This window comes from Xenopus tropicalis, chromosome 8 (genome assembly GCF_000004195.4).
Source record: "Xenopus tropicalis strain Nigerian chromosome 8, UCB_Xtro_10.0, whole genome shotgun sequence".
Taxonomy (NCBI): Eukaryota; Metazoa; Chordata; class Amphibia; order Anura; family Pipidae; genus Xenopus; species Xenopus tropicalis.
This window is the reverse complement of record NC_030684.2, coordinates 132,425,340-132,449,550: the sequence shown is the minus strand read 5'-3', so window position 1 is coordinate 132,449,550 and position 24,211 is coordinate 132,425,340. Positions and strand designations below refer to the sequence as shown.

The window sequence follows — 24,211 nt, the reverse complement described above, 5'->3', positions numbered from 1 at the left end:
GATCGGATTATTTTTTTTTTAACTTCAAGCTCCCCGATATCGCCCACCAGTAGGCGATCTCACCAAGGGAGCAGATCTTACCGTGTATGGGGACCTTTAGTTGTGTTTCAGTAGGAGCAACATGCTGGTACAACTAGAACTATGATTATCTAAAAGAGTTTAAGACAATAGAGATCTTTTACAAGTGCCTCAAGTGAAGGGTTCTAAAGGTCCCCATACACGGGCCGATTCTAGCTGCCAATATTGGTCCCTTAGACAGATCCGGCAGCTTATCGGCCCATGTATGGGGACTACCGACGGGCCTGCCCAACCGATATCTGGCCTGAAATCGTGCAGATATTGATCGAGCAGGTTAAAAAATCTAGTCGGAACCGACTTTGCCTATACCCGTTGTTACAATCCGATCGTTTGGCCCCAGGGCCAAATGATCGCATTATTCTGGATTCTCCCGATATCGCCCACCCGTAAGTGGGGATATCGTGAGAAGATCCATTCGCTTGGCGACATTAGGCTGCCCCAGGTGTCAGAAGTAAGGTGATTGGTCAGTTGTGATTGGGTATAGTCAGGGAAGTAACAGGGTGTTCCATGGGTGTGACCACAAATCATCTAAATACACTTAGCAGGAAATAAATTCCTCCTTGCTTTAGAGCAGTGACCCCCAACCAGTGGCAACATGTTGCACCTCAACCCCTTGGATGTTGCTCCCAGTGGCCTCAAAGCAAGTGCTTATTTTTACATTTCTGGCTTGGAGACAAGTTTTGGTTGCATAAAAACCAGGTGTACTTGCCAAACAGAGCCTCCTGTAGGGTGCCAGTCCATATAGGGACAACCAAATAGCCAATCATAGCCCTTATTTGGCATCACCCAGGATCTTTTTTCATGCTCCCCAACGTTTTTACATGCGACTCACGGGTCAAAAGAGTTGGGGACCTCCACTCTATAGAATGTAAATGCTCACCCCGTAGTGCCTACTTGGGTTGGCCTTCTGGCAGGGGCAGTATTCTGCTCTGCCATAGGACAGGTCATAAATACAGGGCCCTGTTGTGGACTGCAAGGGACCACAGGCACTCCCTCAGTGTAAGGAATGAGATGACTGGTCAGTTGTAATGGGGAGTGGTCAGGGGAGTAACAGGGTGTGGCCACAAATGACCTAGTTTCCTCCTTGCTTGTTTCCAAAACTACATTACACACCCCAATATTCTACATAGTGAGTGTTTTATCTACTCCAACAGTCTGCCTTTAGGTATGTAATCATGTTTATATCCCCTTTCAATGACCACAAATGAACAACATTTCTAGTATTTTCTCTTTAATTATAAAAAAAACATATTGACAAATAAATACTGAACATAGTAATAAACTAGAGAGACAAGACAAGCGCATCGTTAGTGTTTCCTACCGCACGAAGGGAAGCGTTAGACTACGGAAAAGCATTTCCTACAGACGTGTCAACATACACGGAAACGGTATAAAATGTAATGGGTGTAAAGGCCACTAACAAAAAGAAGAAGCAATCTCCATTTTCTTAGCAAATCTTATGTTCTCGTCCATTAGGAACCCTCTCTTAAGCAATACTGAAGCTAAAGCATAAAGAGTTAGACCATCCTAAAATAATCGGGCAGAGAGAACTCCAGCGTCAAAAGGGCACACACACAGCCAGTTGTCTTTGGAGGTATCTAAGAAGGTTCTGTGGCTGTGGGTTGGCAGGTAGAAGAAGGAAGAGATGTTGCCTATAGTAGCCTATACTCTATGGACCTTCAACCTATAGAACCAAAAAAGAACCTCAAAATATGGGACCCCGATGATCCCACAAAGGTTTCTTGGCATTGAACTCTGCCACCACCAAAGATAGCCCTGACTCTCACAATAGCAGTTGTGGGTAGTGTGCATATACCCTTAAGACTTCTCTGGCTCAGAATCGTATAAAATACAGAGCTGGTAATAAAGTGACAATATAGCCAAAAGTAAATGCAGAAAGTATGTTGCAAATGTATGTATAGCATTTGATAACCTTGGTATGAGGGCAAGTCCTCGTCTTGTCCTATCACAAAGCCACGTTGTAAAGTCCATGGCACGTGGAGGGATTCACAATACTTCCATATTTCTGATCTATACTAGACTTTCTCACTCTCCGGGACTCAAGTTTCATCATAAACAATCATATCTGTTCGTTTATAGTAACCTACATCTGGTTTACTTGGCCGGATTGACCCACAAGATGATTGGGATTTGGGACATTAAAGGAATGATTCTGTAGATATTACTGAAGAGTTGCCTATAGTAGCCTATACTCTGAGGTCCGTCTATGGCCCTTAAACCCATACAGCCATGAAGGACCTCAACGTATGGGACCCCTATGATAGTAATATGATAGATATTACTCCAATCATCTCAGGTCTTCTCTGGGTGGCTTCCTTGCTTATACCATCTAAAAGAATACAGACAAATCTTTCTTATTAAATCTAGTGCAAAATAAAACTTTTACAGACGCCTGGCCTAGTGTCTATCCACTTGGCTTTCCCAATCAGGCTCTTCTATTGGACTGGGCTCTTCAGAACCTTAGCCTAGAAGGCACACTCGGTTACTGAAGTCAAAGAAATATGTTCTCCAGAAAAAAAAATGCCATTATTTCTTTGAAGAGAACAGGAAAACCTGCAAATTGACAGCAAAATCAGCAACATTTTCCAATTCGCTTAGTGATTATTGATAATATTATGAGATTTCATGAACTTTTTTCGATTTCCAGTTCTACTTTGGCGGCTTTTCCCTCGATCTTCATGGATGGCAGTTCCTTCTTCAGAAACCAGTTGTGCTTTCAACACTCCCTACTTTTGAGTTCAGAAGAAGAAGAAGAAAAGACGAGCCATGTAGACCATGAATGACCAGTTATGGTGGAGCAGGCCAATGACTAAAAACATAGAGCACTTCTTTAGCAGTGCTCAAAATCCATTGTGGCTTCAAACTCGAGATGCATCTGGGATAACTGTATTATTAAGTAATGCTAAGGGCAATAGCTTGGCATAAGACAATTCAAAAACTACCAGGGTCAATGAGATCCAACAAAAGCCTTAAGGAGGAGATCAATTCTGGTGCAAACGTTCTGCCATGGACCACAGAGGAACCTGTGTGAGCGAGGATGAACGTGGACTTGGTGGAGTGTTGCTGGCTTCATAGTGTGCTGTAAACTGGGTACTCTCTGCTTCACAGGGATTGGTTGTTAAAGGTTTCGGAGTCTAGGTTAGGCTGGGGAAGATGAGGATGGTGCCTCGTATCCCATAGAGTCCTGTAAATTAGTCCCTGATGTAAATCCGTGTGCAGACAACATCATCGGCAATCATGGTCTGAAATGGATGAAACACTTGATAAGCAACTATTATTTTCTTTGCGACAAAATCCTATGAATTCAGAACCTTTTCACCTTAGTGTGTATACAAGGTGTAATGCACCCCCTACTGTAAATGATAAGGATATTAGCAGTCACTGAGGGGTTCTGTGCCCATATAAAGGCACAAGGCTGCAGGCTGAGTTATACAGGGAACTCTGAGTATCACTCATGTATTATAAGGGATAATGCACCCCCTACTGTAAATGATAAGGATATTAGAAGTCACTGAGGGGTTCTGTGACCATATAAAGGCACAATACTATGTTAAAATGAGAGACATAATTCTTGCAAGCCATGTTTTTTGAATTTATAAAATATTTATATAAATATTAGGTAGGGTGCAGCTGGCATATTATATAAATGACTTACCAGGATAAGCTCTCCATCGTTGGTCAGTTCTCTGGTCCAGGCTGTTTTGGGTCCATCCCCTTTGAGAAGTCTCTGTTCACAAGCCATTTTGTTCTCACTCACCCATTTAGCCAGACTCTAGAGGAAGATGAAAGACAATTTAAAGATATGTTAGGAGATGCTTACTCTATATCAGAAGAATCAGAGAGGTTAGGGTGAGGTGGGCCCATGTATAGTGAATAAAGTAAAAGTCTTCTTTAAACCTTGGATAAGGAATTATGGGCAGGGAATCAGAAACATTCAGAGCTAAACTTGCAGATAGGTGTTTGGACCTTGTAAGATATCATCAACTGAAGAAATGATCATGTCTTCTGAGGAAGCTTGAAAAATTCTAACCTTCTCTAGTTCCTCTAGTTGGTTCTTCTCCATGTCCAATATCCTTTAGACTAACAGGGCTGAGACAGACGGTCTGCAAATTTGGTTGTATCATTCTGTATCGGAGCTAATAGACTAATAAGTTTAGATGAAGAGCTACCCACAGGGATACTGTCTCCACCCATAATTCCTTAAGCACGGGTGTGAAATGCTTTGCATTTGGCAGGAACATACCTTCTGTGTTAAGAAGGCTTTCACTCTAATTACATAACAAACAGACCCTCCAGACAAGGACACCCTATACCTCCACCACCATCCATCACAGAGAGGAGACAACCATGTCCTCGTGGAAACACATTCCTAAGAATCCTGACACACACTCCATTTGCTCCTTTATTCCCCCACGTCCCTGACTTTCTATTGATTCCTAAATGGGACGGCTGAAAGTGAATGGGGGAGCAGGGAGATACCATCAACAGAAAGACAAGCTGCAGTCCAAAGGTTCCCTGATCGATCTGCACAGATAAAGTGCAAGAGAATTTCAATAGCTTTCTCGGTTTGAGCTGGAATCATTAACCGATGGCAGAGAGGAGGAATTCCCAAAATATTTATTTTTCTTTCGAGTTAACTTGGGAGTTGGGTTTACATTATTGATCTCTATCTAGACTAGCTTTGGGAAGGCCATTACTGGTCAGATTGAATGCACTCTATAAGTCCTGATCACAAATGAATGTGAAGGTGGCTTTCTTGGGCCCATACATAGTTTGTAGGCTGTAACCTCAAGACAACTGACATATGGACACCTTGGGAACATTTAGGAACCGATGTAATAAAAACTTTTATATATTATAGCCAATGTCTCTTTAAAACAAGAACAGCAGGATCACCCTTAAGGTGGCCATACACTATAAGATTGGCTCGTGTGGCAACCTCACCTCATCTTTCCCCCAATCTTTCCCCACCTAGGGCCAAACAATCCCATTACAATGAAGGGGATACAAGCCATTGGAGTGAGGAACACATAAATGAGCTGAAGTGGTCCTCCATCCAATGGGAAAATCAAGGCTACCCCATCAACATCTGGCTGATTTTGCTCACTGGTTGGGGATCATTGCACTAAATCATAGTATATATTCATTTTTAAGGTCCCCAGCAATGACATGGTCCCTGCAGCCGTTCCACGTAAGAAGGCGCTTAAGAGGTGACATGATAACTATGTATAAATATATAAGGGGATCATATAATAACCTCTCTAATGTTTTATTTAACAGTAGGTCCTTCCAACGGACACGGGGGCACCCACTCCATTTAGAAGAAGGGAGGTTCCATTTAAATATTGGGAAAGGGTTTGTTACTGTGAGAGCTGTGAGGTTGTGGGATTCCCTCCCCGAATCAGTTGTACTGGCTGATACATTATATAGCTTTAAGAAGGGGCTGGATGGGTATTTAGCAAGTGAGGGAATACAGGGGTAGGGGGGATAGCTCTCAGTACAAGTGAGGGAATACAGGGTTATGGGAGATAGCTCTCAGTACAAGTGAGGGAATACAGGGGTAGGGGGGATAGCTCTCAGTACAAGTGAGGGAATACAGGGGTAGGGGGGATAGCTCTCAGTACAAGTGAGGGAATACAGGGGTATGGGAGATAGCTCTCAGTACAAGTGAGGGAATACAGGGGTAGGGGGGATAGCTCTCAGTACAAGTGAGGGAATACAGGGGTAGGGGAGATAGCTCTCAGTACAAGTGAGGGAATACAGGGGTAGGGGGGATAGCTCTCAGTACAAGTGAGGGAATACAGGGGTAGGGGAGATAGCTCTCAGTACAAGTGAGGGAATACAGGGGTAGGGGAGATAGCTCTCAGTACAAGTGAGGGAATACAGGGGTAGGGGGGATAGCTCTCAGTACAAGTGAGGGAATACAGGGGTAGGAGAGATAGCTCTCAGTACAAGTGAGGGAATACAGGGGTAGGAGAGATAGCTCTCAGTACAAGTGAGGGAATACAGGGGTAGGGGAGATAGCTCTCAGTACAAGTGAGGGAATACAGGGGTATGGGAGATAGCTCTCAGTACAAGTGAGGGAATACAGGGGTAGGGGAGATAGCTCTCAGTACAAGTGAGGGAATACAGGGGTAGGGGAGATAGCTCTCAGTACAAGTGAGGGAATACAGGGGTAGGGGAGATAGCTCTCAGTACAAGTGAGGGAATACAGGGGTAGGGGAGATAGCTCTCAGTACAAGTGAGGGAATACAGGGGTATGGGAGATAGCTCTCAGTACAAGTGAGGGAATACAGGGGTAGGAGAGATAGCTCTCAGTACAAGTGAGGGAATACAGGGGTAGGGGAGATAGCTCTCAGTACAAGTGAGGGAATACAGGGGTAGGGGAGATAGCTCTCAGTACAAGTGAGGGAATACAGGGGTAGGGGAGATAGCTCTCAGTACAAGTGAGGGAATACAGGGGTAGGGGGGATAGCTCTCAGTACAAGTGAGGGAATACAGGGGTAGGGGGGATAGCTCTCAGTACAAGTGAGGGAATACAGGGGTATAGGAGATAGCTCTCAGTACAAGTGAGGGAATACAGGGGTAGGAGAGATAGCTCTCAGTACAAGTGAGGGAATACAGGGGTAGGGGGGATAGCTCTCAGTACAAGTGAGGGAATACAGGGGTAGGAGAGATAGCTCTCAGTACAAGTGAGGGAATACAGGGGTAGGGGGGATAGCTCTCAGTACAAGTGAGGGAATAAAGGGGTAGGGGGGATAGCTCTCAGTACAAGTGAGGGAATACAGGGGTAGGGGAGATAGCTCTCAGTACAAGTGAGGGAATACAGGGTTATGGGGGATAGCTCTCAGTACAAGTGAGGGAATACAGGGGTAGGGGGGATAGCTCTCAGTACAAGTGAGGGAATACAGGGGTAGGGGGGATAGCTCTCAGTACAAGTGAGGGAATACAGGGGTAGGGGGATAGCTCTCAGTACAAGTGAGGGAATACAGGGGTATGGGAGATAGCTCTCAGTACAAGTGAGGGAATACAGGGGTATGGGAGATAGCTCTCAGTACAAGTGAGGGAATACAGGGGTAGGGGAGATAGCTCTCAGTACAAGTGAGGGAATACAGGGGTATAGGAGATAGCTCTCAGTACAAGTGAGGGAATACAGGGGTAGGAGAGATAGCTCTCAGTACAAGTGAGGGAATACAGGGGTAGGGGGGATAGCTCTCAGTACAAGTGAGGGAATACAGGGGTAGGAGAGATAGCTCTCAGTACAAGTGAGGGAATACAGGGGTAGGGGGGATAGCTCTCAGTACAAGTGAGGGAATAAAGGGGTAGGGGGGATAGCTCTCAGTACAAGTGAGGGAATACAGGGGTAGGGGAGATAGCTCTCAGTACAAGTGAGGGAATACAGGGTTATGGGGGATAGCTCTCAGTACAAGTGAGGGAATACAGGGGTAGGGGGGATAGCTCTCAGTACAAGTGAGGGAATACAGGGGTAGGGGGGATAGCTCTCAGTACAAGTGAGGGAATACAGGGGAAGGGGGATAGCTCTCAGTACAAGTGAGGGAATACAGGGGTATGGGAGATAGCTCTCAGTACAAGTGAGGGAATACAGGGGTATGGGAGATAGCTCTCAGTACAAGTGAGGGAATACAGGGGTAGGGGGATAGCTCTCAGTACAAGTGAGGGAATACAGGGGTATGGGAGATAGCTCTCAGTACAAGTGAGGGAATACAGGGGTAGGGGGGATAGCTCTCAGTACAAGTGAGGGAATACAGGGGTAGGGGAGATAGCTCTCAGTACAAGTGAGGGAATACAGGGGTATGGGAGATAGCTCTCAGTACAAGTGAGGGAATACAGGGGTATGGGAGATAGCTCTCAGTACAAGTGAGGGAATACAGGGGTAGGGGGGATAGCTCTCAGTACAAGTGAGGGAATACAGGGGTAGGAGAGATAGCTCTCAGTACAAGTGAGGGAATACAGGGGTAGGGGAGATAGCTCTCAGTACAAGTGAGGGAATACAGGGGTAGGAGAGATAGCTCTCAGTACAAGTGAGGGAATACAGGGTTATGGGGGATAGCTCTCAGTACAAGTGAGGGAATACAGGGGTAGGGGAGATAGCTCTCAGTACAAGTGAGGGAATACAGGGGTATTGGAGATAGCTCTCAGTACAAGTGAGGGAATACAGGGGTATGGGAGATAGCTCTCAGTACAAGTGAGGGAATACAGGGGTATGGGAGATAGCTCTCAGTACAAGTGAGGGAATACAGGGGTTATGGGAGATAGCTCTCAGTACAAGTGAGGGAATACAGGGGTAGGGGGGATAGCTCTCAGTACAAGTGAGGGAATACAGGGGTAGGGGAGATAGCTCTCAGTACAAGTGAGGGAATACAGGGTTATGGGAGATAGCTCTCAGTACAAGTGAGGGAATACAGGGGTAGGGGGATAGCTCTCAGTACAAGTGAGGGAATACAGGGGTAGGGGGATAGCTCTCAGTACAAGTGAGGGAATACAGGGGTAGGGGGATAGCTCTCAGTACAAGTGAGGGAATACAGGGGTAGGGGGATAGCTCTCAGTACAAGTGAGGGAATACAGGGGTATGGGAGATAGCTCTCAGTACAAGTGAGGGAATACAGGGGTATGGGAGATAGCTCTCAGTACAAGTGAGGGAATACATGGGTATGGGAGGTAGCTCTCAGTACAAGTGAGGGAATACAGGGGTAGGGGGGATAGCTCTCAGTACAAGTGAGGGAATACAGGGGTATGGGAGATAGCTCTCAGTACAAGTGAGGGAATACAGGGGTATGGGAGATAGCTCTCAGTACAAGTGAGGGAATACAGGGGTATGGGAGATAGCTCTCAGTACAAGTGAGGGAATACAGGGGTATGGGAGATAGCTCTCAGTACAAGTGAGGGAATACAGGGGTATGGGAGATAGCTCTCAGTACAAGTGAGGGAATACAGGGGTAGGGGGGATAGCTCTCAGTACAAGTGAGGGAATACAGGGGTATGGGAGATAGCTCTCAGTACAAGTGAGGGAATACAGGGGTATGGGAGATAGCTCTCAGTACAAGTGAGGGAATACAGGGGTAGGAGAGATAGCTCTCAGTACAAGTGAGGGAATACAGGGTTATGGGAGATATCTCTCAGTACAAGTGAGGGAATACAGGGGTAGGGGAGATAGCTCTCAGTACAAGTGAGGGAATACAGGGGTAGGGGAGATAGCTCTCAGTACAAGTGAGGGAATACAGGGGTAGGGGAGATAGCTCTCAGTACAAGTGAGGGAATACAGGGGTAGGGGGATAGCTCTCAGTACAAGTGAGGGAATACAGGGTTATGGGAGATAGCTCTCAGTACAAGTGAGGGAATACAGGGGTAGGGGAGATAGCTCTCAGTACAAGTGAGGGAATACAGGGGTAGGGGAGATAGCTCTCAGTACAAGTGAGGGAATACAGGGGTAGGGGGATAGCTCTCAGTACAAGTGAGGGAATACAGGGTTATGGGAGATAGCTCTCAGTACAAGTGAGGGAATACAGGGGTAGGGGGGATAGCTCTCAGTACAAGTGAGGGAATACAGGGGTAGGGGGGATAGCTCTCAGTACAAGTGAGGGAATACAGGGGTAGGGGGATAGCTCTCAGTACAAGTGAGGGAATACAGGGGTATGGGAGATAGCTCTCAGTACAAGTGAGGGAATACAGGGGTAGGGGAGATAGCTCTCAGTACAAGTGAGGGAATACAGGGGTAGGGGAGATAGCTCTCAGTACAAGTGAGGGAATACAGGGGTATGGGAGATAGCTCTCAGTACAAGTGAGGGAATACAGGGGTATGGGAGATAGCTCTCAGTACAAGTGAGGGAATACAGGGGTAGGGGAGATAGCTCTCAGTACAAGTGAGGGAATACAGGGGTATGGGAGATAGCTCTCAGTACAAGTGAGGGAATACAGGGGTAGGGGAGATAGCTCTCAGTACAAGTGAGGGAATACAGGGGTAGGGGAGATAGCTCTCAGTACAAGTGAGGGAATACAGGGGTAGGGGAGATAGCTCTCAGTACAAGTTGCCCCAGGGACTGGTCCGATTGCCATCTTGGAGTCAGGAAGGCAAATTAGAGGCTTCAGATGGGGTTTTTTCCATCCTCTGGATCAACTAGCAGTTAGGCAGGTTATATATAGGCATTATGGTTGAACGTGATGGACGTACGTCTTTTTTCAACCTAACTTACTATGTTACTATGTCACCTACAACCAGGGCCGCCATCAGGGGGGCACAGGGGGTATAGTCGTCCCGGGCCCGGACGATTCTAACTTTAAAAAGGGGCCCGGCGGTGCTACAGTTTACTTAGTAGCTCGGGCCCCCTTTAATGAATTCCGGGCCCTGTCATTGGTGGTCAGCGGGTGATCCTATTGGTCGTGCCCCGTGCGTACATGCACGTCGGTACGCACAGGGCGCAACCTTATAAAAGGGCTGGCGTCTTTCGGCACTCAGACTTGCAGAGGAACCGTCAACGAAGTACCTCACCGGAGGAGCCGCCGCCAGAGGAGCCGCCGCAGCCAAGGGGGGCTGGGCTGTGCTGTGCTGTGCTATTCCGTTCTGTGCAGGGCTGTGCTGGCTACCAATGTACAAGGGGGACCCTGCTGGCTACCAATGTACAAGGGGGACCCTGCTGGCTACCAATGTACTAGGGGGGCCCTGCTGGCTACCAATGTACTAGGGTTGGGGCCCTGCTGGCTACCAATGTACTAGGGGGGCACTGCTGGCTACCAATGTACAAGGGGGACCCTGCTGGCTACCAATGTACAAGGGGGGCCCTGCTGGCTACCAATGTACTAGGGTTGGGGCCCTGCTGGCTACCAATGTACTAGGGGGGCACTGCTGGCTACCAATGTACAAGGGGGACCCTGCTGGCTACCAATGTACAAGGGGGACCCTGCTGGCTACCAATGTACTAGGGGGGCCCTGCTGGCTACCAATGTACTAGGGTTGGGGCCCTGCTGGCTACCAATGTACTAGGGGGGCACTGCTGGCTACCAATGTACAAGGGGGACCCTGCTGGCTACCAATGTACAAGGGGGGCCCTGCTGGCTACCAATGTACTAGGGGGGCCCTGCTGGCTACCAATGTACTAGGGTTGGGGCCCTGCTGGCTACCAATGTACTAGGGGGGCACTGCTGGCTACCAATGTACAAGGGGGGGCACTGCTGGCTACCAATGAACTAGGGGGGGGGGCCTGCTGGCTACCAATGTACTAGGGGGGCCCTGCTGGCTACCAATGTACTAGGGGGGTCCTGCTGGCTACCAATGTACTAGGGGGGCCCTGCTGGCTACCAATGTACTAGGGTTGGGGCCCTGCTGGCTACCAATGTACTAGGGTTGGGGCCCTGCTGGCTACCAATGTACTAGGGTTGGGGCACTGCTGGCTACCAATGTACTAGGGTTGGGGCACTGCTGGCTACCAATGTACAAGGGGGGGCCCTGCTGGTTACCAATGTACAAGGGGGGCACTGCTGGCTACCAATGAACTAGGGGGGGGCACTGCTGGCTACCAATGTACAAGGGGGGGCCCTGCTGGTTACCAATGTACTAGGGGGGGCCCTGCTGGTTACCAATGTACTAGGGGGGCATTGCTGGCTACCAATGTACAAGGGGGGCACTGCTGGCTACCAATGAACTAGGGGGGGGCACTGCTGGCTACCAATGTACAAGGGGGGGCCCTGCTGGTTACCAATGTACTAGGGGGGGCCCTGCTGGATACCAATGTACTAGGGGGGCATTGCTGGCTACCAATGTACAAGGGGGGCACTGCTGGCTACCAATGAACTAGGGGGGACCCTGCTGGCTACCAATGTACTAGGGGGGGCCCTGCTGGTTACCAATGTACTAGGGGGGGCACTGCTGGCTACCAATGTACAAGGGGGGGCACTGCTGGCTACCAATGTACTAGGGGGGGCCCTGCTGGTTACCAATGTACTAGGGGGGGCCCTGCTGGTTACCAATGTACTAGGGGGGGCACTGCTGGCTACCAATGTACAAGGGGGGGCACTGCTGGCTACCAATGAACTAGGGGGGGGCCCTGCTGGCTACCAATGTCTCATCTCCGTGAGTCCTTTGTACTGGTGGGAGGGGGCCCCAGAAAATTTTGTTGTGAGGGGCCCCGTGATTTCTAATGGCGGCCCTGCCTACAACTATGCCTTCAATATACCTCCCATTATGGGTGTTAGCTAATGCCCTCCTATTTTCCTGGTTACAGACACCATCAGTAATCATAGGGCTCTATACTACTAGGTTAGCTAGTCCTCTCCTTAGGTGGGTTACAATTATTAGCCCCCTGAGTGGTGGACCCTACCAACATGTATAAGGGGCTATAATGAAATAAAAGCCCCTTGTCAACATGATCTATCCCCTGATCTGCCCTGACCCCACCCCAGTTATAATCCACCCAGGTAGCAGGTATATGAGATATTTATTAGTTACTTTTCCGTCACTTTATCTCCGAGAACTATCCACGTGCACCGTGGCCTCATGTTCCAGCCTTACAGGGCCACTGATTAGCTGTGCAAGGCTTGTGCAAACGCAGCAAATTGGCCGTTCCGCTCAGGGTCATGCTTGGAAGAACTAATCAGTGGCTTTTGTGCCGGGTGGCACCGTGCCACGTGCAGGGAATGTATCATGCTTATTAAATAGTGATGATTCCCCTTTCAAATAGGGCCATGAGATATTTTTGGCCAGAGAAGATCCTGAGCCGAGTGCCCCAGAGCTGAGGGATAGTTCTTAATATACTGACGGCCAAAGGCTGTTGATGGATCTGGGAACTGTAGTTCAAAACCTCATGGCGTAGTAAAGTCTGCGTTGCCCCCTGCACCATAGAACACAAGTGGGAATCGGCATTTCAGCCTGGGAGACTCATTCCTATGAAGCACCCCAGGGTGTTACTGTGCATCATGGGACCGTCCCTGGCACTTTAAGGATTAAACCTACATCTCTGTAATGAGCAGCTTAACCAGCGTTAATGAGGGAGGCTCCGCTGATCTGACACAGTTTATGGATGGGCACAGCCGTGTATCGGTGCTGGGTTTCATTATGGCCCGGATTCAGCATAACCTCATTCTACCCAAGAGCACGTGGCTCGGGGGGGGCAAATTTGTGCCCCAGAATCCTTCCTCTAGTTACTCAGCATATGTTTAGTAATGTTTTTTTATTTTATCTGAGCTCTCTCTTGATGTGATTGTCTTGGCTACACTAAGAGATTACGGAGTCATCCTGCAGTTTCAGCCGTACATGAGACTCCATAGTTCACTGGCTGCCTGGCCAGAACTTTGTCTCTTTTCACAGACCCCCAATGATGTGATAAACCCCTTAAGGTGGCCATACACGGGCCGATTCTAGCTGCCGATATTGGTCCCTTAAGCTCCTCATACACGGGCCGATTGTAGCTGCCGATATTGGTTCCTTGGACCGATTCAGCAGCTAATCGGCCCGTGTATGGGGACTACCGACGGGCCTGCCTGACCGATATCTGGCCTGAAATTGAGCAGATCTCAATCGGGCAGGTTAAAAAATCTAGTCGTATCGGGGACTGCATCGGCTTGTTGATGCGGTCCCCGAACCGACTGTCCCATTGCCGCCAATATAATTTGATCGTTTGGCCCCACGGCGAATTAGCCTACACGCTCCCCGATATCGCCCACCCGTAGGTGGGGATATCAGGTGAAGATCCGCTCATTTGGCAATCTCGCCAAGCGAGGGAATCTTAATGTGTATGGCCACCTTTAGACAGATTCGGCAGCTTATCGGCCCATGTAGGGGCACAAAATAACGGGCCTGCCAACCGACATGTGGGCTGAAATTGGCCAGATATCGATCGGGCAAGTTAAAAAATTTAGTTGGATTGGGGACTGCATCAGCTCGTGGATGCGGTCCCGGAACCGACTGAGCCTATTACCGGTGTTCTAATTTGGTCGTTTGGCCCCAGGACCGAATTAGCCTGAATTCACCCGATATCACCCACCCGTAGGCAGGGACATCGGGAGAAGATCCGCTTGCTTGGCGACCTTGCCACCTTTACACCAAGCAAGTGGGGGTTGGACTAGCAGATCAGTTATGTGGGCAACAAAATTCCCCATGTGACATTAGCCCAAAGGCTCCTGAGCCGTGGAGCTGTTATCTTTATTATTGTAGAGGCCAGAGGACAAGTGGAATCTAGCACCTTCCTACCCTCTGCGTGCCAATCAAACACAGCTATTTACATTCATTAGTCACACAAAAGACATATTGACTTTCCAGGATGGGAGAGTGTGGGTGTAAGCGCTCCTATTGTCTATAGGGATGTGAATGTCTCACTGTCGGTGAGGGCCCTAGAGCTCAGGGCCGGCCTCTGGCATTTGGGCTGCTGTTTGTTCCTTGCCAGTGGGCAAAATGCCCAAAAATTGCCCTGTGTGCCATTGCCCATTAACAGGAAAATATCTTTATTTATCTTTTCCTTATAATCCCTTAATTAAATGCATCATTAGCAGAGGACTCTATTAGCCAACAAAATGTTCCATTGATTGCTTTTGCTGATGTAAGCAACATGGCAGATCCCACTCCTTACAAATGCAAAATACGCCTGGAAGAACTATCCCGTGCAAATGAGTCCTTATACTCAACAGTCTGTTTTAGGAAAAAACTAATGGAACAGAAACAATCAAAACAAGGCTTTTTACCCCCCCCCCCCCCCCCTCGGGGCTAAGTGTAGTGAGGATCCAATGTACCTATAATCCCTTCATCCAGAAAGGCAGTTTAACAGAGAGTATCCCAGGAGTATCCCATTTACTGCTACGTAATCAAGGGCAGTCGGTGCCTCTCAATGGTAAAATGGAAGGGGCTGTACCCCAAGAACTCACAATCTGCCCACCTAGGGGAAACTAATCTATATGCACCCTATATTCCTGTATCCTCTGTTCCTAGTGGGTCTCTATTGGTTCCTGGGCTGTCTAGTTTGTTAAGGACTCTATTATCTCATACTGTTTGGAAGACAAATACCCAGGGTTGGCCTATTGGGGTGCCAGGGATCTCCCAGTGGGACCAGGTCCTATTGGGCCCCATCTTAGGATGATCCTCTTCAGCTCCCAAAAGACCTAAATAAAAACATATACAATTTGGCCCTAGTAGACCAAGTCCAACAGTGCAAAGCTGAATATTCCCAGCTTGTCCATAGGTTCCTCTACCTTGCAAGGGCGCCCATCCACTGTCTGCTCATCAAACTCCTCCCCAATTTTGAAGCTGATCTCGGTGGTCCGAACCGTTGTTGAGGTTTTGATGTAGAAGACTTCTCCGTCCTGCTTGATCTCCACTGCTGGTTTAGAAGCGGCAGCAACAGCGATCTTCCTCAGCATCATATTCACTCCTGGGAGACATGGGAGATGTTATAAAGAGGGGGCAGTGCAGATAATGATCATTAGATCCCCTGCTACCAATACATCTGCCCTGGTTACCCCTGGAACTATAGCGGGGTGACTGTTACCCCAATGTTTCTATATATCTGTAACCTTGTTATGGGCTAAGGGGGCCCAGCCTGAAGGCCAGTTAGGGGGGGATTTGGGGTGAGTGCTTATTTGTGCCCTGTGTACCCCTGGAACTATAGCAGGGTGACTGTTACCCCAATGTTTCTATATATCTGTAACCTTGTTATGGGCTAATGGGGCCCAGCCTGAAGGCCAGTTAGGGGGGGATTTGGGGTGAGTGCTTATTTGTGCCCTGGGTACCCCTGGAACTATAGCAGGGTGACTGTTACCCCAATGTTTCTATATATCTGTAACCTTGTTATGGGCTAAGGGGGCCCAGCCTGAAGGCCAGTTAGGGGGGGATTTGGGGTGAGTGCTTATTTGTGCCCTGGGTACCCCTGGAACTATAGCAGGGTGACTGTTACCCCAATGTTTCTATATATCTGTAACCTTGTTATGGGCTAAGGGGGCCCAGCCTGAAGGCCAGTTAGGGGGGGATTTGGGGTGAGTGCTTATTTGTGCCCTGGGTACCCCTGGAACTATAGCAGGGTGACTGTTACCCCCAATGTTTCTATATATCTGTAACCTTGTTATGGGCTAAGGGGGCCCAGCCTGAAGGCCAGTTAGGGGGGATTTGGGGTGAGTGCTTATTTGTGCCCTGGGTACCCCTGGAACTATAGCAGGGTGACTGTTACCCCAATGTTTCTATATATCTGTAACCTTGTTATGGGCTAAGGGGGCCCAGCCTGAAGGCCAGTTAGGGGGGGATTTGGGGTGAGTGCCAAAACAGATGTTTCAGAACCACCTTCCATCAGACCTGTCGGCAGTAGAACAGAGGACACCCTTTACACTCCCACACCTGCTGTTGCTTGGCTGCCACTATCCAGGTTACTGCCCTGTTGTCAAAGGGTAAGTGGTGAGAGAAGAATATCCCTGTATATAATGCAATGTTTACTGCACATAGGGCTTAATAAGACGTAAGGCTGACATGAAGGCAAAGCGCCGCGGGTTGGCACGGCATAGATGATTCTTGGCACTTGGTTGGGGGAGACCCATAGTCTGCCAGGCGGTACGGCCTATTATATCCGAGCAGATAGAGAATCCCTCAGACATAGTGTAACCGCTCTATAAATAAGAAAGCATGTGTGTTCCTTCCAAGAGGAGACAGGCTGAACTAATTGCACGTGGGGGGATCTGAGGAACCCAATAAAGCTCTTCCAGATACGGGTGCCCCATCCGCCATGTGAGGTGTTTGCCCCGAGAGCACAACTCTATGGAACAGACATGTGATTACCGGGAGGCAAAGCAAACAGGCATGATGCAGCCGGATAGGAGGGGGGAGAAAGCTGTCATTTGCCTTATATAAAACTCATCTTGTCTGTAATGAATAGAGAATAAGGGCCTTGTTGTATGTCTGGCAGTTTGGCTGCCAAGGGACTGACTCCTGGCGAGCGCTGCCAACCTGTTCCATTCCACAGCTCCTAACAATCTGCTCCTCTCTGTCTGTGGTACTGAGTTACCTGACCTCTAGCACTCAGCCTGCAGCCTTCTGCCCTTATATAGTCACCGTGACTTCTAATATCCTTATCATTTACAGTAGGGGGTACATTATCCCTTATAATACATGAGTGATACTCAGAGTTCCCTGTATAACTCAGCCTGCAGCCTTGTGCCTTTATATGGGCACAGAACCCCTCAGTGACTGCTAATATCCTTATCATTTACAGTAGGGGGTACATTATCCCTTATAATACATGAGTGATACTCAGAGTTCCCTGTATAACTCAGCCTGCAGCCTTGTGCCTTTATATGGGCACAGAACCCCTCAGTGACTGCTAATATCCTTATCATTTACAGTAGGGGGTACATTATCCCTTATAATACATGAGTGATACTGCAGAATATAGGGATGTTACCAAGGATCTCTATGACTATATGAATGCACGAGGCAGTGCTTTGATCCCACCCCCCCCCCCCCCACCCATATCCAGTCCCAGGCAGATAGAGCAAGAGGCCATAAAGCCAGATTTACACCAGTGTGGGACAATAGAACTGGAATTAACCATTCAAGGGCTGTTTGTGCCTGTGAATTGGTGTGAAAAGTTGAGCTGTAATAGAGAGATAGGGGCGGCTGTTTGAAGTCCAGGCTAACAGCCCAATATACAGGGGTTATAAGGGTGAAGAGGAAAATCAAGGCCTATTAAAGGCATGGGCGGGGGGGGGCCTTACAATAAGCAGTAATCAGGCAAACAGTGGTACCAGCTATATGGCAGGAAGGTGATGTTGGATGTAAGTAACTCATTATAAACCCCAAGGCAGCAAAATAAATTCCTTCCCCTCCATTTCCTTAATGGTCTTTACTGGTTCGGCAGCCCCACAAGGGCCAGGGCCCACTGGGTTTTTTCCCGGTGCCCTGCCGGCCCAGTCCAACCCTGCCCCCTGCTACGGCATAATGGATTTACCCCTTTCTCTCAACATAAGCAACTAATGTTTATTCCAAATGCAACTAAGCAGGTAAGGAATGCTCTGGGCACACAACAAGGCATGCTCTCATACTGTACTGTCTATGGGGAACCCTACGGCAGCCCTACCCATAACTATAAATACAAATATACAGGTAAGGAATGCTCTGGGCACACAACAAGGCATGCTCTCATACTGTACTGTCTATGGGGAACCCTACAGCAGCCCTACCCATAACTATAAATACAAATATACAGAGAAGGAATGCTCTGGGCACACAGCAAGCCATGCTCTCATACTGTACTGTCTATGGGGAACCCTACGGCAGCCCTACCCATAACTATAAATACAAATATACAGAGAAGGAATGCTCTGGGCACACAGCAAGCCATGCTCTCATACTGTACTGTCTATGGGGAGCACTACGGCAGCCCCTACCCATAACTATAAATACAAATATACAGAGATGGAATGCTCTGGGCACACAACAAGCCATGAACTGTATTTGTCTTCAAGGGATGATGGGAGTTGCAGTTTAACAAAAGCACTTAAACCCCATTGGTTTCCTTCTTGCCAGAGAGGGGCCTAGGCTGAGAGGAATCCATGTTTTCTACCTCGTCGGGGAGGTGGAACAGAGCCCATAGTATCACGCTGTTCCTGCTGGAACCAGTTGGCAGCCCTACCCTGGGCCGGAGCCAGAATTCTGCCAGCGCTTGGCCTCTCTGATCTGTGCGGAACCTCTGGAGGGAAACCTGATGCACCTGCACCTGTTGGGTCTCTGCTAAAGGTTGGGGGATTTCTCCCCGTAACCCTGGCGCTGCCGCTAGGGAAGGGTACGGGCCCCATTTGGCAGGGGCTACAGGGAGCTGATAATCCTCGGGATTTAGGAGACAACAGGCACTTGTGTGAATTGTAAATGGGGAGATCACATTTCTAGTCAATGCTTTGCCCTCCCTGTAGGGCACCGAGCTGTGCAAGTTATGGGGCTGCTGTGTAACTGAGCAATGGCCGCCCTCCCTCCTTCTACTCTGCTCCATTCCCACTCCTGTAGCACTCTCTTTTGCTCCATTCCCACTCCTGTAGCACTCTCTTCTGCTCCATTCCCACTCCTGTTGCACTCTGCTCCATTCCCACTCCTGTTGCACTCTGCTCCATTCCCACTCCTGTTGCACTCTGCTCCATTCCCACTACTGTTGCACTCTGCTCCATTCCTACTCCTGTAGCACTCTCTTCTGCTCCATTCCCACTCCTGTAGCACTCTGCTCCATTCCCACTCCTGTTGCACTCTGCTCCATTCCCACTCCTGTTGCACTCTGCTCCATTCCCACTCCTGTAGCACTCTCTTCTGCTCCATTCCCACTCCTGTAGCACTCTGCTCCATTCCCACTCCGGTAGCACTCTCTTCTGCTCCATTCCCACTCCTGTTGCACTCTGCTCCATTCCAACTCCTGTTGCACTCTGCTCCATTCCCACTACTGTTGCACTCTCTTCTGCTCCATTCCCACTCCTGTTGCACTCTCTTCTGCTCCATTCCCACTCCTGTTGCACTCTGCTCCATTCCCACTACTGTTGCACTCTCTTCTGCTCCATTCCCACTCCTGTTGCACTCTGCTCCATTCCCCTTTCCAATTCACTCCCTGTGCTGTCTGGTCTAATCCCTTCCACTCTCCCATCATTACTCTCCATCCCATCACCCCCAATCTTCTTAAATCCCTTATCCCTTCCACTTTCCCATCATTACTCCCCATCCCCTAACCCCCAAACTTCTTACTCCCCCTTATCCCTTCCACTCTCCCATCATTACTCCCCATCCCCTAACCCCCAATCTACTTACTCCCCCTTATCCCTTCCACTTTCCCATCATTACTCTCATCCCCTAACCCCCAATCTACTTACTCCCCCTTATCCCTTCCACTTTCCCATCATTACTCTCCATCCCCTAACCCCCAATCTACTTACTGCCCCTTATCCCTTCCACTCTCCCATCATTACTCCCCATCTCCTCACCCCCAATCTACTTACTGCCCCTTATCCCTTCCACTCTCCCATCATTACTCCCCATCCCCTAACCCCCAATCTACTTACTCCCCCTTATCCCTTCCACTCTCCCATCATTACTCCCCATCCCCTAACCCCCAATCTACTTACTGCCCCTTATCCCTTCCACTTTCCCATCATTACTCCCCATCTCCTCACCCCCAAACTTCTTACTCCCCCTTATCCCTTCCACTCTCCCATCATTACTCCCCATCTCCTCACCCCCAAACTTCTTACTCCCCCTTATCCCTTCCACTTTCCCATCATTACTCTCCATCCCCTCACCCCCAATCTACTTACTCCCCCTTATTCCTTCCACTTTCCCATCATTACTCCCCATCCCCTCCCCTGTTTCTCACTACCTGAGTACTCTACCCCCTCTCTCTATTGGTAGAGGCCAATGCATTCAGTCGGTATCAGCTCACAGCCCTTCCTACCATGTAGCAAAGGTGACACATTACGTTTCTAACATTGGTGAATAATCAATATTATGTATTTCTGGGCAAAGGGAAACTTCCAGGATATGTGCAATTAGTGGGTTAGTTCTGCCTAATAAGGGCTACAGGCCTGGGGGCAGAGGGATAATAGTTCCAGCCCCTCCTCCTATTTGAACGCACTCTGTAAAGGCTTGAGCTGCCCATACAGGTAACCCGGGACTGCAGTTTAATCGCTTTGCCTCACATTTCTTATTAGTTCGTTTATCTCACTAGAACATAAAATGGATGACCTAGCATTAAACATAATGATAATAATTATATTACATGCAGCAACAAAAGTCCTTTACTGTAAAGATACTTTTCACAGGAGATCTACTTCTAACCCCCGGTTAAGGCTTTTGGTATGGTCCATCATGGATTCAGCTTAGCTGGGTGCAAGCCCTATCGATAGAATGGGAATGGATTATAGCCACAGGTTAAACACAAGTGCACACAACTACTGAGACTTGTTTGTTAGATCATCTGTGAGGGAGCATTGGCACAAACCTTGGGTAAAGCCACACTGGGGCAAAATGCTAGGGGGGCGTATTTCAGTGAAGACCAATATGAAGGTGAACGTCCATATATTGGGCAGATACCAACACGAGAAGCTTGTTTTCCTATAGACAATGGAGAGAATGTAGGGGGTATTCTCTTTCGGCACGTAAATGGGCCTCTGGGAATAGTCCTGGCACCAAATCGGACTCCTGCATGGGATTTTGCAGATGTCGGGATCCACCATTTCACCCTGATAGTGAGTTTGGAGGAGCACTAAGAGCCCCAGCTCCCAGCAAGCTTTCAGAATTGCCTATATGCCAACAGATGGTAGGGGTTGCAGTTCTGCACAGCTTCCATTCAACGCAGACTTTTTATTCCCACCATTTACAGATCCTGACCATTCCTCAAGCTGATTATATAAATGACCACATTCTCATCACCAGCGATACAGCCACATCAAGGGGTATATACCCCACTATGCACACTACCGCCCCCTTCTGCCCCTTCTGCCTTGTATAAATGCTCTTTTCCACTCCGTAACATCTTTACAATAGTTTAACATTCATGATGTCATAAAGCAGTAACCAATCAGCAGATGGAAATCTGATTGATTAATAAGAATTATTAGACCAGTAACAATTATAATAATACCCCCCAAACAAACAACAAGCACCCCCACAGAATATCTCAGTTAGTACGTATGCTATGTGCAATATGGGTTGGAGTTTGATGGGACTTGGGATCCCCTGTATATTGATTTTACCAGTCAGTGCCACGCTGGGTGTGTAACTGCTAACAAGGGTACATAGAGTTGTATAGAATCTTATAGAGAGTAACTGTTGCCTGTTTATAACATTGGGGTATCTCTATTCTATAAATCATAGACCCAACGAGAAGCGTTGCCAACAGTTCTGAAGCATAACTCCCAGCAGCCTCAGTCAGCCAGAATCAATAGAGAGTCATGGGTATGAGTGTCTAGCTGGCAGCAGAGCATGCTGGGAATTGTAGTTCAGTTTGTAAATCCCAAACCCTATGTCTGACTCTCACGTTGGGAAAAGGAATACGTGTCCCTGCCTGAGAGCTAAGTGGCGGCAATGTGACACGGCTTCCTATATTTATAGGCCCAGCGGGGGGTGCCAGTTGGGGAGGGTGCTGATAGATTGCTATCATATCTATGTAGTGCGCTTAGTCTGCTAATCTGGGGCACCCTCAGCATTGCCATATTGCTCCTGGGGTGGGGGAGGCAATCACCCCTGTGCCCCAGGGAGAAATGTAGATTAAATGCCAATCAGTGGCACGTGTAGGTATATTGGGGTCACCAGGATAGATTTCTATGGCTTCAGGGGAGAGGTGCACTTATATCTCAGTATGAAGGGATAGGGGGTAGGTGCACTTATGTCTCAGTATGAAGGGATAGGGGGTAGGTGCACTTATTTCTCAGTATGAAGGGATAGGGGGTAGGTGCCCATATGTCTCAGTATGAATGGATATGGGGTAGGTGCACTTGGTCTCAGTATGAAGGGATAGGGGGTAGGTGCACATATGTCTCAGCATGAAGGGATAGGGGGTAGGTGCACATATGTCTCAGCATGAAGGGATAGGGGGTAGGTGCACATATGTCTCTGTATAAAGGGATAGGGGGTAGGTGCCCATATGTCTCAGTATAAAGGGATAGGGGGTAGGTGCCCATATGTCTCAGTATGAAGGGATAGGGGGTAGGTACACATATGTCTCAGCATGAAGGGATAGGGGGTAGGTGCACATATGTCTCTGTATAAAGGGATAGGGGGTAGGTGCACATAAGTCTCTGTATAAAGGGATAGGGGGTAGGTGCATATAAGTCTCAGTATGAAGGGATAGGGGGTAGGTGCCCATATGTCTCAGTATGAAGGGATAGGGGGTAGGTGCCCATATGTCTCAGTATGGAGAGGAGGTAAGTGCCCATATGTCTCAGTATGGATAGAAGGTAGGTCCCCATATGTCTCAGTATGGATAGGGGGTAGGTGCCCATATGTCTCAGTATAGATAGGAGGTAGGTGCCCATATGTCTCAGTATGGATAGGAGGTAGGTGCCCATATGTCTCAGTATGGATAGGAGGTAGGTGCCCATATGTCTCAGAATGGATAGGAGGTAGGTGCCCATATGTCTCAGAATGGATAGGAGGTAGGTGCACGTGTATACGGTTTGTTGCCCCCGCTGCCGTATATACTGGGAGAGATGAGACACAGATGTTGGCAGGTACATACATGTTTTGGGTTTGTGAGTGATGAAGAAGTCAGTGGTAGGAGTATTCCGTAGGAAAATGGAACGGCCTCTCAGCAGGGGTGGTAGGGACCCATCAATACAGTAAGAAGCTTAGTGCAGATGTAAAGCCATATCAGAGAGACTTAATGGGGCAGCTGTTTCTTTTCTCCCATTCCATTCAGTGTTGGTGGCACAACGATAGGACCCAGAATGGGGGTAACGTTCCTGCCCAGATGGCACCCTGCTTGCCTAGATGATACCCCCCTGCCCATAAAGATGCCCACCCAGCCAATACCCCCTGCTCATAAAGATGCCCGCCAAGCCAATACCCCCCTGCCCATAAAGATGCCCGCCCAGCCAGTACCAGACTCACCCAAAACCTTCAGCATCTCCTCAAAGTTGTCCGACTGTTTCATTTTCCAGTGTCCTGAGAAGTTGGGCATGTTGGCTGGGATAGAAGGGGGTCACAGGGGGTATTGGGGTGTCCGGCTGGTACCACGGTGCTGGGTTGCTCCCTGGGTCGGGCTCTAGTTCCCTGGTATGGGCACGGCTGAGCCAGACGCTTACTCACTGCTGCACTCCCTGTGTGCCTCTCAGGTTGGACTAATGCAGCGCTCTGCTGGCTCTCTCTATATATACTGCCCCCCCCCCCCCCCCCTGTCTGTCTGCTGCTCCTGTTGTAATACAGCATCCCCCCTGCTGCCCCGGGGAGGGCTCCAACACCCCTCTCTGCAGTCCCACCTGTTGATTAATCCAACAACTCACCCCCCCCCCAATGAAAAATAACCCTTTTTAACATTTTCTACCCCTTCCCTCCGGCACGGAATCCCCAGTTTTATGGGAAATGTGCAAAACCCCATAATCCTGTAATAATACAAATAATGTGAGCAGGAAGTGCAAAGAACAAAGGGGAATCTGGTCCTGC

General features: G+C 48.7%; 1 protein-coding gene across 1 annotated transcript; it reads right to left on the bottom strand.

The window, feature by feature from the left end:
• Nucleotides 1-1,292: 1,292 nt before the first annotated feature.
• Nucleotides 1,293-23,875, bottom strand: crabp2 (cellular retinoic acid binding protein 2). Its single transcript, NM_001006862.1, has 4 exons — nt 23,660-23,875; nt 15,292-15,470; nt 3,755-3,871; nt 1,293-3,341 (listed from the first exon to the last, which is right to left on the bottom strand). Exons 1-4 carry the CDS (start codon nt 23,727-23,729, stop codon nt 3,291-3,293), a joined length of 417 nt encoding a protein of 138 aa, NP_001006863.1. The 5' UTR covers nt 23,730-23,875; the 3' UTR covers nt 1,293-3,290.
• Nucleotides 23,876-24,211: the final 336 nt, after the last annotated feature.